Raw genomic sequence first — 15,048 nt, 5'->3', positions numbered from 1 at the left:
ACCTGTTCTTTCCCTAGCTACCCTTTCAGTGTGAATATACCTGTAGAATCTCTTTAAGAATTATCTTTTATTTTGCCAGGTAGCTCCATTTCATGTCCTCTTTTGACCCTCTATTGGTCTCTGTTGTCTGTACTTTGTGCATTGCAGATATGTTCTCAAACATTTTTTGCACTAATTTGCAATTAATTTGCCTGGTGTTATTCTAAAATTCATTTAAATATTTATCTGTTTGATACATAATTAATCTCACATTGTCAAATTCTAGCTAAAGATATTGATTACTTTTTTTCATCTCGACAGTTCAAGGGATTTGATCCCAATGAGTTATGTGTGACCACCCTACTTTTTGAAGGGACCAGAGAAAAGGTTCTTCAACGAGAAAAACATGTTTACGATATTGCTGCTAAATTTGGGTAAGACTCCAAAAAAACCTTGGCCTGAGCTGTTTCAAACTTGATTTTATTTGTTCCATTTACAATGAAGTTAGATTTCAGGCTGATGCTAATAATTTTCATCCAAATAATAGGGACCCATAAATGTGTTGAAAAGGCAAGCACTATCTTAAAAGAAAACGACTATGCATCTGAATTGATTTATGTAATGTAATTGGACTTAAGGGTTCTGTAACACCATTTTTTTTAACATACCATGTTGGACTGTAGGGAGAGTAATGGGTTCATGGCTATTAATAAGTACCTTTAAACCACTTTGGGAAATTGTGCAATTTCCTTTTTTAAATCCTGAATAATTTATTATTTGCTATGCTATAGGTAAGACAGTTTGCCAATCAGTTAGTGTATTCTAGGTAGTTTAAAATGATTTCCACGGAATACTTAAGTTAATAGGTTAAAACCTTTTTGCTGGAACTGTGAACTCTACTGCATTCAATAATTTGAGGTAAGTAATGCCCAGACTGCTGAAAGTCCACATGTTGAACTTCAAAAGTCGGTTAATCTGATTCTGCTCCATCTCCCGTCTCAATGTTCTGAATACCTGGTAGATGCTTCCAAGTATCTTTCACAGTTTTTAATTTCTTTAATTATTTACAGCAATTTAAAGTTTTCAAATGTCACGAGAGATGTAAAAAAAAAAAGCACAATTTTACAAACCCATGGCAGCTCTGACAGAAGAAGAGACTCCACTCCTGGCTTTACCTCCTGTCAAAGACTGTTTGGCTGTTCTGACAATTGCACCTCAGCAGAATGTCACCTGAGGCTATTCAACACTGTCCTTGCAGTGCCTTGTTGGATAGCTGCTGTCAGTCAGCAAGATTATTCCTCTGCTTCTGGACCAGACAGATGAGTGGTGCTTAATTTATCCCCACAATAGTGTGTATGGTGTTAAATACAAGAGAAAAACAAATCCTTGCTTTGTTCTACATTACGTATAATTTTATGGAGAGGAACAGTTATTATTTCGTTGAAATTATCTTTTGTTCAAATAACAAAGAATTGTGAATATGCTGCAAAGAAAAGTGCTGACTTAAATTTATCAGTGAATAACAATGATTTCTATAGACCATTGCCTTGTTTGAATTTAGAAGAATTATTTTTGAATTTCAGAGGACTGGCGGCTGGAGAAGATAATGGACAACGGGGCTACATGCTAACATTTGTTATTGCTTACATTCGGGTACGTTGATGTAGCTGTAGTTTGGAGTGTGGCGATTTTCATTTTGTAGAAACTGCAAAACTGACAGCATGTCCTGGAGTCCACACGGGTGGTTAAAAATAGATGTTTCTTCAGTGATATTCTCACAGAGGAGTTGGAACTGCAGGGTTTAACTGTGAGGATATCACTGGCAAAACAATTATTTGGTCAGAAATGATTTTTTTCCCTCCTGTCGGAAATACTGGGGTATTTCAGAACAATTTCTGGAACCATTCTCTAATCTAAATTTTGGAAAATGACAACCTCCATAACTACCTCTTTCAAAGCCCCTATATACAGGTCCTCTATTCTTGGTGGTTTCTCAACTTGAATTATTTTTTTCCCAATGCTAGTTTTGTATTGCCAATTTCTGTGAGTTTGTCATTTACTGCAGATCTGTAATTTTCCAGCATTATCAGGAAATTTGCCATCTTCCAACGAGATATAAAACATTTGTTTAACTCTATTTCCTTATCCCCCAATATAATTTGTTCTGGTGTAATCTTTAAGGGATCCAAATCAACTTTGGATGTTTTATACTCTGTACAAACTCTTAGAATTTTGTTTTTCATTTATCTATTTTCCCATTCATGATCAATGCCCTGATCTCTTTTGTTGAACACTGATTTTATTTTCAATTCTCAGGTCTAGGGTTTGTTTTGGACAACTTTATTAGATCAAACTAAAGTGCTGTCAAATGATTCTGGATGCACCCCAAGAACCCTCTGTATAGCAGTCCTTCCAAAGGTCCTGTCAGTTACTGTATACTTTCCCCCCTCACTACTTTTGACCTCCCAAAATGCAACACTTCACATTTGGCTATTCACTTCTCTGGGCCCATGGCTGTGGCAAGAAATGATACAAAGATATCCGAGGCTTCAACAAGCTCCCTTCTTGCCTCTCATTAGCCTGATATAGATCAAATCAGCTCCTGGCGACTTATGTTTCTTGGTTTCCTTTAACGGACTCAACATGACAATTTCCAAGTCCTGGAGTAACTCTGACAGGCAGCATCTCTGGAGAACATAGATCGGTTTTGTTTTAGGTTAAAACCCTTCAGATTCTGAAGAAGGGAATGTTTGAAAATGTAAAGGGATGATGTGAAGTTATGGTGAATTGTCTGCAAGTTTTACTTTGCTAACTATATCAAAGAATTTATGATGTATTAATTAGTTGAAGAATGCTATAAACATAAAAACAAAAGATTCCACCAAATTCTTCCTGTAATTTAAAGTCGTGTTTTTGATTGGGATGAGTAGGGCATTATTTTTAAGGGATTTCTTAGTTCTGCTCTACAAATGACCACTGATCTGACGAACCATGTCCCCCAGAGATCTGACGAACCATGATCTGACGAACCATGTCCCCCAGATTGACCCTCCATCAGTCTGAAGAAGGGTTTCGGCCCGAAACGTCGCCTATTTCCTTCGCTCCATAGATGCTGCTGCACCCGCTGAGTTTCTCCAGCAATTTTGTGTACCTTCCCGCAGAGATGCTGTGTTACTCCAGTACTTTTTTTGTAAACCAACAGCTGCAGTTCTTTGTTTCTCTTTGTTATCAACATACCCTAGAATACTGACATAACCTACATTGATTTCTGCATCCTCCATTTCCTTAACCATGACACTGGGCAAACAACAGAAAATTAAAAACTCGCACATGGCTGCAGACAACATGGTTCCCTATTATTACTACATTGTTTTTCATTCTCCCAACTTGAATGACCTCCTATACTACAGTGCAGTGATTAATTTGCCGTCTCTGTAGTCATTCACACGGGGTGTAAGAACCTTGTACCTGCTGATATGCCAACCATCAAGTACCTATCTATGCTAGTTCAATATTTCTTGAATGACATTCTGCACCATTTAATCAATGGGATTATATAACATTTTCCTGGTACAGGTACACAACCTTTTATCCGAAAGCCTTGGGACCAGACACTTCTCAGATTTCGGAATTTTTCGGATTTCAGAATGGAAGATTTTTAGCGTAGATTAGGTAGGTAGCGCGGGCGGCTTGAAAAGTCTGGAGCGGCTGCCTCCTCCCCGGAGACCGGGGAATCATTGTACATCATTGCTTAAATGTCAGTCAGTTAGTTTGGAGGGATTTTATGTGGTGGGGGGGGGGGGGGTGAAGGGGGAAACTTTAATTCTTAGTCCCCTACCTGGTCGGAGAGGCGGGGAGCGGGCAATGCCTCATCGGGTCGCCGTGCAGTAAGCTCCGGAGCGCTGTGGCCGCCGACTCCCAACATCGCGGAGCTGGGGCTGCGGGCGTCCGGCCGCGGGCGGCGCCGGTTGGAGCTCCGACCCTGGCTAACTCTACCCCTGGCTGCGCGGTGCTCCAAATCCAGTGCGGCCCGCGGCCGGACGCCCGCAGCCCCAGCTCCGCGATGTTGGGAGTCGGCGGCCACAGCGCTCCGGAGCTTACTGCACGGCGACCCGGTAAGGCATTGCCCGCTCCCCGCCTCTCCGACCAGGTAGGGTACTAAGAATTAAAGTTTCCCCCTTCACCCCACCCCCCCCTTTCACATAAAAGTCCTCCAAACTAACTGACTAACATTTAAGCAATGATTTACAGATGTTTAAGTGTCTCCCCGGTCTCCGGGGAGGAGGCAGCCGCTACAGTAGTACAGACCTGGGTTGACCGTGGGTCGTTTCGGGTCAAGTTTGGTGCCAAACGCGAGCTTTGGTGTGCAGAAGACATCCTGGAAAAAATGTCCGGTTTTCGGAGCTTTTCGGTTTCCGGAATTTCGGATAAAAGGTTGTGCACCTGTACTATAAACAGTTAACTATTTCCCTTCTTGAGCATCATGGTGATCTGACTCCAGTTCTAAGTCGAGGTTGCTTAAACATCAGACTATGACTATAGATGTTGTCCCCATGGATCACATTGGTTTCTATCAACATTCATTATCCATCTCTGAGCTATAACATGCTCTGCCATGACAGTCTTAGAATACTATCAATCTTATCTCATCACTGGAATAATGGTAAACCTGGGAAAATAAAAACCATAATTACATGTTCACATTTTTGATTCTGATTGGAAATATTGATCGCTATTTTTAAAGTTATTGCTTTGATTTTTTGATTTGATTTGTTTATTTGTTCCGAACAAGTAAAGACATAAATAGGAATAAATAACAACAACAAAATCGAAATAGTCAAACAATTGGACATTCCAGGCAATATTTGCAAAGCAATGAAAAGCATAAAGCAAAATTTAAATGTCCAACACTTTTTCTTTACAAGCTCGAAAAGGAGTGAGAAGAAGAATAACTTATTTAATCTCACCCCTTCTCCCTAAACCCTGCTTCCATATTTAATAATTAATTAATTAATCATAATAATACCCCAGACAATTTTTAGAGATGCATACAGACATATATATACATACAACTGATATACACATACAAGTAATATGTATGAAGTAACCAAAAAACATAAATAAATAATAAATAAAATAATAAATAAACATTAACCCCTGTTTGTCAACCATCCCCTTCATCCCTGTACCTTGTGAAAAAAATGTTTTTTGTATGTCATTTTGAACTGATTCATGTTTGGACATTGCTTTAACTCCACATTCAAACTGTTCCACAATCCTACTCCACAGACCGAAATACAAAAAGTTTTTCTGGTCGTGCGGACTCTTTGTACCTTAAAATTAAATATTCTTCTTAAATTATAACCCCCCACTCGCTCATTGAATAATTTTTGTATATTTCCAGGTAAGTTTTTATTTTTGGCCCTAAACATTATCTGTGCTGTTTTAAATGCAACCAAATCTTCTAATTTTAATAATTTTGACTAAGAATAATGGATTAGTGTGACCCAGATACCTGACATTGTAAATAATACGTATTGCTCTTTTTTGCAGAATAGTTAATGAATGTAGCGAACTTTTATAGTTATTGCCCAGACTTCTGCACAGTAATTTAAATAGGGTAAGATTAGTGAACAGTAGAGAATGCGGAGTGATTTGTGATCCAGAACCTGCTTAACTTTGTGTAATACAGAAATGCTTTTTGACAGTTTGGATTGTACATGTTTAATGTGTGATTTCCAGCTGATTCTATCATCCATTATAACCCTAAGAAATTTATTTTCATGAACTCGTTCAATTTCAACCCCATTTATCTTTATATTTGCTTGTATATTTGTTCTGCAATTACCAAATAACATTATTTTGGTTTTGCTCAAGTTTAATGATATTTTATTCCTGTCAAACCATGTTTTCAGTTTGCCCATTTCTTTTGTTATTTTGTCCAGTAGTTTTAAATTCTCCCCAGAACAAAAAATATTTGTGTCGTCTGCAAACAAGACCAGTCTCAAGGCATTGGACACATTACAAATATCATTTATATACATGATGAATAGTTTTGGACCCAACACTGACCCCTGGGGGACACCACAAGCAATGTCCAAACATGTAGAACTGTAGCTGCCCAGCTTCACAAACTGTTGCCTGTTACTTAAATAGCTTTTTATCCAATCCAGTACTAGACCTCTGATGCCATACCTTTCTAATTTTTAAAATAAAATATCATGATTGATCGTATCAAATGCTTTCTTTATATCAATAAATATCCCAGCTGCATATAGTTTATTGTCAATAGCGTTTGTGATATCTTCAATTGATTCTATTATTGCAAGTGATGTTGATCTGTTTGATCTGAATCCTTATTGACTTTCAGTGATTAATTTATGCTTTTCTACAAATATGTCTAGTCTATTGTTGAACATTTTTTCTAGTATTTTGGAGAATTGAGGGAGTAAAGAAACAGGTCTGTGGTTTGTGAAATGATGCTTGATTCCAGTTTTGTATATTCCAATAACCATCTTAACTAACGACATGTCAATGTTGTTGAAATCAGTAGACATTTTGTTTTTATATATTTTAACAATGTCCAACAGTTCTTTTTCATCTACTGCCATAAGAAACATAGAGCAGGGATTTCTCTCCAATAAATTCTCAGGAGTTTCTCCAGATGTCCCTGGATCAGGGATTTGTTTAGCCAGGTCTGGTCCAACATTTACAAAAAAATTATTAAAGCTATTAGCTACATCCTCCATATTATAATTTTCATTGTCCTTATCAATAAAATACCTCGGGTAGTTTGTTTCCCCCGAGCCATTTCTGATAATACTATTAAGTATACTCCATATTCTTTTTAAGTCTTTGAAACAGTAAAATAATTCTTATGACTAACATAGTTTTGTACTTTCTTTAGGATTTGGGCATGGACTATTACATCATAGGAGAATCATTTGAAACCTCTGTACCTTGGGACCGGTAATTTATTTTCCAACCGTTTTTAAAGAAAATTATTCTGCTGTAATATCTATTGCTTGAAGATATAGGGAATATTCATTATAATATTTGCACAGTTTTATTTAAAGAACAAAGCAGGTTTTAAAATTTGCAGTATCTCTGGATCTTTCTTTAATGCTTACTGTTTTGCGGAGAGGGGGGGCTGACAAGAGTTGATAAAGCATCAATTAAGACTCATTTAAAGTTTGGTAGTTTGCATTCTATTTATGTAGAGAAGAAAGATGTGTAGCTCAAATTGAAAATAAATCTACGTATTTGTTGCATTATTTTATTATAAGGTTGGGAGGAATTAAGGTACTTGGTGTCCATCCCCATCATACAACCTTTGCATGTAGGTTCTTCCTTACCACAACTTGACCATCTTTTGGTCCAGCATACTGAGTGGGAAGAAATGAGATTTGATTAGTTTTATTTTTAGTTTGGAGATAAGTGTGGAGATAGGCCCTTCAACTCGTTTTTTTAATAGTACAATCAAAATTTAAAAGAGATTTTTCAGAATTATACAAATATAGTACTGTTTTTTCCATGTACCCTTTTAATACATTTTACATGTCTGGAAAATGAAGGCATGTTGTCAAAGTTCAGTTGATCGATGACATCCTGAGTTAATGATGCTAACTTTTATGTATCAGTTTTATCACCCCTCCCACTTTCGACTTTCCAGTTTTACCTGGTGCTGCCAGGATGCAGTTTTATTGTGCAGTGTTTTGGGTTTTTTTCAGACCTGATTTTATAGAAATGTTACAAAATTTCAATCGGGGTCAGTTGCTCACTTGAAAATTGAAACTTAATTACATCCTTACATCCTAACATACCAGAGCATTTCACTTAATCTTGATTATTATAAAGAGCAGAAGTGGGCCAATGGCATGCCATGTCTTCATCATTCATTCAATTAATGGCTATACTGATATGATCTAATCTTGGTTTTGACTCCATTTTCCGGTCCATTCACTGTAACCCCTGATAGACTTCCCAATTAGAACATAAAGCTGGTAGATAGGATGGTGACAAAAGATTGTGGTGTGCTGATCTTCATCAGTGGGCTCATGGAGTATAGAAGCTGGTCATTGTGCTACACTTGTTACAGAGTTGTCTATTTCAAAGATAAATGACTGTCAGAAATTACTCCCCTACTGCCCTAAATGGGTGAAATATTATTCTGGAACTATGCCCTTTAATTTTAGATTCCTTTGTGAGAAAAAACATCCTCTTAATTTAGCCCAACCTTTCCTAGACATTTATTTTATCTTGGGAATTACCTTCTCTCAACTGCCTCCAATCCAAGTATTTTAATTAAGGAAACCAAAATGTTATGCTCTACTCTAGGAATGGATTGCCAGCACCATGTAAAATTCTAACAATTCTTCCCAACTACATCCTTTTGCAATAACGGTCAATGTTGCATTTGCATACTTGTTACTTGCTCTACCTGCAAGCTAGTTTGTCTTGTATTTGAGGATATCCAAATATTTCTATGTTTTATTCTGTTGTCTCTCTCCATTTAAGCAATGTTATCATTTCTTTCTACCAAAGTTGATACTCACATTTCCCCATATAACACACCATCTGCCAGAGTTCTCTTGCCAACTCTCTTAACATGCTTTTATTCCTTTGCAATTTTTTTCTTCCTCCTCACAACTTCCCCACTTTTCTTTGTCAGCAAATTTGTCTGAACAATTGGTCTCACCATCCAAGTCATTAATATAGATTGTGAATAGCTGCGACACCAGCTTTGATCTCTAAGGCACCCCAGTGGTTACAGCTTGCCTACCTGAAATTGTATTGTTTTCTGCGAGTTAACAGTTTTTCTTTCCACACCATTGCCATACCAACCTTGGTGTATGAACTAGTATATCTTAGTAATATCTTAATTACCTGTCAGCAGGATAGACATTCGGTCAAATAGTAGATAACAGATGAGGCATATGCTAAATTATGACTACAAAAGAAATGAATGTGGAACAATATTTGAATTTTTATTTTAAAAATCATGTACCAATATCTTTACTTTTATAAATGTAAAACAAAATTAGTACATAAAGATGTTTTTTAAGTGACATTTTACCAACATGTGTTGACCACACAATAATATAACATGTAACTAACTTCTAGACTTTATTCTGAATGTGTATTTTAGGGTGCTTGACCTCTGCCGGAATGTCAAGGAGAAACTCGTAAAAGATTGCAAAGAAAAGGGTGTTCAGTTTCTCCCTCTTGCTACTTGCAGGCAAGTTCATTTAGTCTGATTCCTAGAATGTTCTGTTCTTCTGATTCATCATTTCTTGGGATCCAGGACTGCTATTGTTTCTCTCCCTCCCCCCTCCCAGTGAGTGAGTGCATCATCAGTTATTCTATCATTTTGGGGAAAGTCACCTGGTCTTGCAACTTCCCATTTGACTTTGCTGAACAAGACACATTGAAATGCATAATTTTGGAATATTTTCCAAATTGTTATGGGTGACCATTAGATAAAGTCCATACAATTGTTGATCACAATAATTATTTTTGAGGCTTGCCTCTTAATGGACATTTGTACAGAAAAATACTTATGTCTCCTCCTTGCATTAGTTTGTTTTTGGAATAAGCTTTTTTTTTTATGGCTTAAAACTTCAAACTATGTTTAATTCACAATTACAAAAGGCACACTCCAAAGGATTCTTGTCTTGAGTTTGCAAAGAGAAAGGAAAAAGTATAAACTGAATCTACTTGCATATGTTGTCTAGTCCCCTCGGATCCATGTTAGGAGAGGAAGTTTATGGTTGTCTCCCTTGCAGTTTTAGCCTGATTTGGCCGTTGTGTGTGGATCACACACAAAATGCAGAATGGTACGGCATAGGAACAAGCCCTTTTACCCACCATGTGTGTGTACCAATGTCTAGTCTAAATTAATCCCATATGCCTGCGCGTGGTCCGTATCCACTCTTTTCTAACTGTTCATGTGTACATCTAAATAACTCTTAGATATTGCGATTATATCTGTTATTGCTATTATACTCAGTGTATTCCAAGTGCCTCCCACTGTAAAACAAAAAAAACTTGTTCTGCAAAGCTCCCTTAAATTTCCACCCTATTTTAAACCTTTGACATTTTGACTGGGACAAAAAACATATCTATGCCTCTCATAATTTTATGTACTTCTATCAATTGCTACACCCAAATTTGTTATTGATCCATTTCTTGTTGTATTGTTGAACAAGCTCCTTCGCTATCCACAACTCCACGAATTTTCATGTCATCTCCAAACATTTTCTTGGACAACTTGGATGAAAATACAATGTAGACCCTGGCGCTGAGACTTGTAGAACTCCACTGATCACACATTTCCAGTCCGAAAAACACTTCTACCTCTGCCCTTAATCTTCCATGACCAAGCCAATTTTGCACATTGTCGAATGGTTTATTGAAGTCCATGTAGTCAACATCCTTTGCCTTATGCTCATCTTCGTCACTTTATCAATAACCAACTCCATCAAATTTGTGAGATGCAACATCCCCTGCACAAATCCATGTTCACCATCCCTAATAAGTCCATGCTTTTGCAAATACAAGTAAATCCTGCCCTAAGAATCATCAATAATTTCCCAACCAACGATTTATGGCTCACTGGCTTATTATTTATTGGTTTGTTCCCATTTCTTTCTCAAACAAAGGAACAACATTAGCTATTGTCCAGCCTTCTGGAACCTACTCCTGGGTAAAGAAGTTACAAATACCTCTGTCAAGGCTCAGCAATCTTGTTTGCTTCTCTCACTATCATGAGATAGATTCCATCAGCCCCTGGATACTTGCCCACCTGAATGTTTTTCCATAACATTCACCTCCTCCTCCTCAGTATCAGCATTCTCTTCCCCAATCTCACCATCCTTGTCCTTCTTGGTGAATATTGAAGTGAAGAACTCTAAGAATCTCACCCAACTCCTCTGATTCTGTGTGTAAATTCCCATCTTTGTCCTTAAGTGGACCTTCTCTTTATCTGGCTTATCCTTTTACTCCTAATATATGTATAAAATGCCAATCCTCTTCATCATCTACATCCTCCCCCTTGGTCAGATACTCCGCCACTTCAACCTGGGCTTCCACTGTTACGCTGATGACACCCAGATCTACCTCGGCACCAAATCCCCCCACAACCCCCCCCCCCCTCTCCCATATCAACTCCTGTTTGTCAGCTATAAAAACCTGGATGCAACATAATTTCCTCAAACTCAACAGCGATAAGACAGAATTCCTCCTCATAGGCTCCAAAGCCACACTCGGCAAAATCAATAACCCCACTCTCACCATCGACGGCACCACTGTCTCCCCATCTCCCCAGGCCCGCAACCTTGGCGTGATCTTTGATTCCACCCTCTCCCTTGAGCCTCACATCCGCCATGTCATTAAAACCTCCTTCTTTCATCTCCGCAACATCGCCAAACTCAGACCCTCTCTCACACCTCCCGCTGCTGAAAGACTCATCCATGCCTTCATCTCCTCCCGACTGTACTACTGCAACTCACTTCTCCTTGGCATCAGCTCCACCTACATCAACCGACTCCAACTGGTCCAGAACTCAGCCGCCCGACTCATCACCCACACCAAATCCTGGCATCACATCACTCCAGTCCTCAAACAACTTCACTGGCTTCCCATCTCCCACCGGATCACCTACAAAATCCTTATCCTCACCTACAAAGCCCTCCACCATCTGGCCCCCCCATATCTCACTGACCGCCTCTCCCCCTACCAACCCTCACGGTCCCTCAGATCCACATCAGCCGGTCTCCTCCCCATCCACAAGTCCAACCTCCGCAGTTTTGGAGACAGAGCCTTCTCCAGGGCAGCTCCCAGGCTCTGGAACTCCCTCCCCCAACTGATCCGCAATTCCGTGTCCCTCACCATCTTCCAGTCCCGCCTCAAGACCCATCTCTTCACCTCTGCCTATCCTTAGCCCCATGTCCCCCTCCCTTTTCATCTGTGCATTAATTGCCTCATATTGTGTTTTGTATTGAATTCTGTCTTTACTTTGTGTACTAGTCATGTCTCTACAATTTATTTCATTCCCCTTACATGTTTTTCCTCTACCTGCTAAATTTTTGTAAGGTGTCCTTGAGACTCTTGAAAGGCGCCCATAAATAAAATTTATTATTATTATTATTATTAATGTTTATACATTTTAATACATGGCCCATCCATTTCATTGTAGACACTAGGAGTTGCAGATACTGGAATCTTAAGCAAAACACAAAATGCTGGATTTGTGGGTCACGCAGCATTTGTGGAGGGAATGGATATGTAGTGCTTTGATTCGAGACACTTCTCATTCAAGAAAGGTCTAGACCAGTGGTTCCCAACCTTTTTTTGGCCATGCCCCACCTAATCACCTCTAAAATCCTGATGCCCCCCCCCCCCCCCCCCATATTTTAGCACGAGCATACAAAGAAATAATTCTCAGAAAATGGAATTTACTCAAAATAACATCTGAAACATAAACTACATATGTTTACCTGATGCCCCCCTTAAAAATCAAATTGCCCCCCTGTGGGGCGTACGCCCCACTTTGGGAACCACTGGTCTAGACCCAAAAATTGCCTTATCCAGGCCCTCCAGAGGTGTTGCCTGACCCTCTGAGTCATTCCAGCTATTTGTGCTATGGCCTCCATTTCATTGCTCACCACAGAGATCCATTCACTGTATTGCTACACACCTTTCATTAAATGGTTTGCTATGCAAAAAGAAATTTCCAGAACTGTTGGCTAAATGCAGAATTTTATTTGATGGCCACTAAAAATATTAATTGCAAGGACGGCGTAAAATAAAAGATTGGCAAGCAAATTATTTGTGTAATTATCCAACTGAATATTAATTTTGTTTTCTTTTGCAGAGTCACCCAAACTTATGATGCTGGAGCTTGCGTCTATTTCTACTTTGCTTTTAACTACAGAGGTATAAGCGACCCCTTATCTGTGTTTGAGCAAATTGAGGTAATGTTGTCCAAGTACTTTTCCATCTCCATCCCCACCCTAGCTGTTCTTTCTCAATCTGGGTTCCAGTCTAAGTTATTTTACAATGTTCCACACCATTCACATGATAATTGAATAATAATTTCTTTGTGGTGCAAATACTGTCATAGTGACCAACCTTTATTTTATGTAATCAATCTAAGTCGTCAATCTCTTCCTGAACTTCTTGCTGAAACAAATCTTTATCCTGCATGACTCTGAGAGGCAATGTTGGGTTTAGCAAGCGGCAAAGTTGATTTTTGTTGTTAATCAGATGGGCCGAATTGTGCTGACTTGACTGGCTGTTCCATAGGAACCACTGTTCATTTTTGGCTTGGTGACGGCCCTTTGCAATAGAGAATGAGGGTAAGATTTATTAAAAAACTGCTAGAGGAAAAGCGAAGGGACCCAATTCAATCCATATTCCCCAGGCATGCTGACTGACCAGCTGTGTTACTCTAGCACTGTGTCCTTTTGTGTAAACCAGCATCTGCAGTTTTTTTCTGTATTTTGACGGCTCCACTGTGAAATCTCCTCAAGGTATGCCTACTTTGAAGAATATCTCCTCCGCTCTCCAAAAAGAGGACCCCGACCCAAAACGTCACCTGTGCATGTTCTTCAATATTGCCTGGTGTGCTGAGTTGCTACAGCATTTTGTCTTTGCTGGAGGAATTCAGCTGGTTGAGCAGCCTCTGTGGGGAGGGGAAGGAATTGTTGATGTTTCAGGTCGACATTTTGCATCCGGTTAAGAGTTGCCAACCACCAACTTTACCTCGATGAAGGAAATCAGGGTGGTTTTTGTGCATCATTACACCTCATTTGCATTTAGAAATGCTTGACTTAAGAATCAATTGGCAAATATGCCCCAGCTTCGTTGTCTGTCACAGATGTCAAAAACAGCGTTGATAATATTAAAAAAAACTTGAACAATTCAAATTGTTAAATATATTCTTGGAGCTACAGATATTGCACACACTTAGTATTTTTGGAATTTCTTGCATTAGTGCAAATAAAGTGTGATTTTGCCACTCTCAGCTGCTTCCCAAAACCAAAAGTCAATGAAAAGTGCTCCCTGTGGGGCTAATCTAGTTAGTCTGGTGCGTTTGCCACCATTAGACATGGGGAATTGCTGCAGTTTCAGTCTCCCTTGCCTGATTTCATATTAACAAAGATAACTCGTCAGAGTTATCAACAATTTTGGGACTAATGTGTTTGCCAAAGCAGATTTTGCCCCCAGATCCAAAGCATACCACCTAATCTGTGAAACACGGTGGTGGGGGTGTTATGGCCTGGGCATGTATGGCTGCTGAAGGTACTGGCTCACATCTTCATTGATGATACAACTGCTGATCGTAGTAGTATAATGAATTCTGAAGTGTAGAGACACATCCTATCTGCTCAAGTTCAAACAAATACCTCAAAACATTGACTGGTGGTTCATTCTACAGCAAGACAATGATCCCAAACATACTGTTAAAGCAACAAAGGAGTTTTTCAAAGCTGAAAAATGGTCAATTCTTGAGTGGCCAAGTCAATCACCCTATCTGAACCCAATTGAGCATGCCTTTTATATGCTGAAGAGAAAACTGAAAGGGACTAGCCCCCAAAACAAGCATTCTTCTGAAGACCAGACACTGGGCATTCATGTCTGATGATACAGTGGTCTACAAGAAGTCCAGATACGACCTTGGTAAGGCCATCAAAAATGCCAAAAGGGACTTCTGCTCCAAACTGGAGGATGAGACAGATGTTCGGCATCTGTGGCGGGGCCTGAATGCAATCACCTCCTAAAAGGCGAAATCAGGAGGCAGCTCAAATGTCGGCGAAACATCACTCCCTGACGAGCTCAATGCGTTTTACGCATGCTTTGATAGGGAGAACACTGATGTGCCTTCCCGAGCCCCCATTCGCTGTGATGGTATTTCAGTCTCAGTCACAGAGGCCGACGTCAGGAAATCCTTCAGAGGGGTGAACCCTCAAAGCGCCTGGACCCGATGGTATACCCGGTCGTGTTCTAAAAACCTGTACGGACCAACTGGCAGGAGCTTTTACGGACATTTTCAACCTCTCACTTCTG

General features: G+C 39.3%; 1 protein-coding gene across 1 annotated transcript in view; it reads left to right on the top strand.

Annotated features, from left to right (window-relative positions):
- agps (alkylglycerone phosphate synthase) overlaps positions 1 to 15,048 on the top strand; it is a 113,183-nt gene that overhangs the window by 79,525 nt on the left and 18,610 nt on the right. Inside the window, exons 14-18 of the mRNA XM_033023868.1 lie at positions 301 to 413; positions 1,563 to 1,632; positions 6,887 to 6,948; positions 9,128 to 9,217; positions 12,854 to 12,953. Coding sequence (XP_032879759.1) covers positions 301 to 413; positions 1,563 to 1,632; positions 6,887 to 6,948; positions 9,128 to 9,217; positions 12,854 to 12,953 — 435 coding nt within the window. The remainder of the gene's footprint in view (positions 1 to 300; positions 414 to 1,562; positions 1,633 to 6,886; positions 6,949 to 9,127; positions 9,218 to 12,853; positions 12,954 to 15,048) is intronic.

This window comes from Amblyraja radiata, chromosome 7, assembly GCF_010909765.2.
Source record: "Amblyraja radiata isolate CabotCenter1 chromosome 7, sAmbRad1.1.pri, whole genome shotgun sequence".
NCBI lineage: Eukaryota > Metazoa > Chordata > Chondrichthyes > Rajiformes > Rajidae > Amblyraja > Amblyraja radiata.
This window is presented reverse-complemented; position numbering and strand designations above follow the sequence as displayed.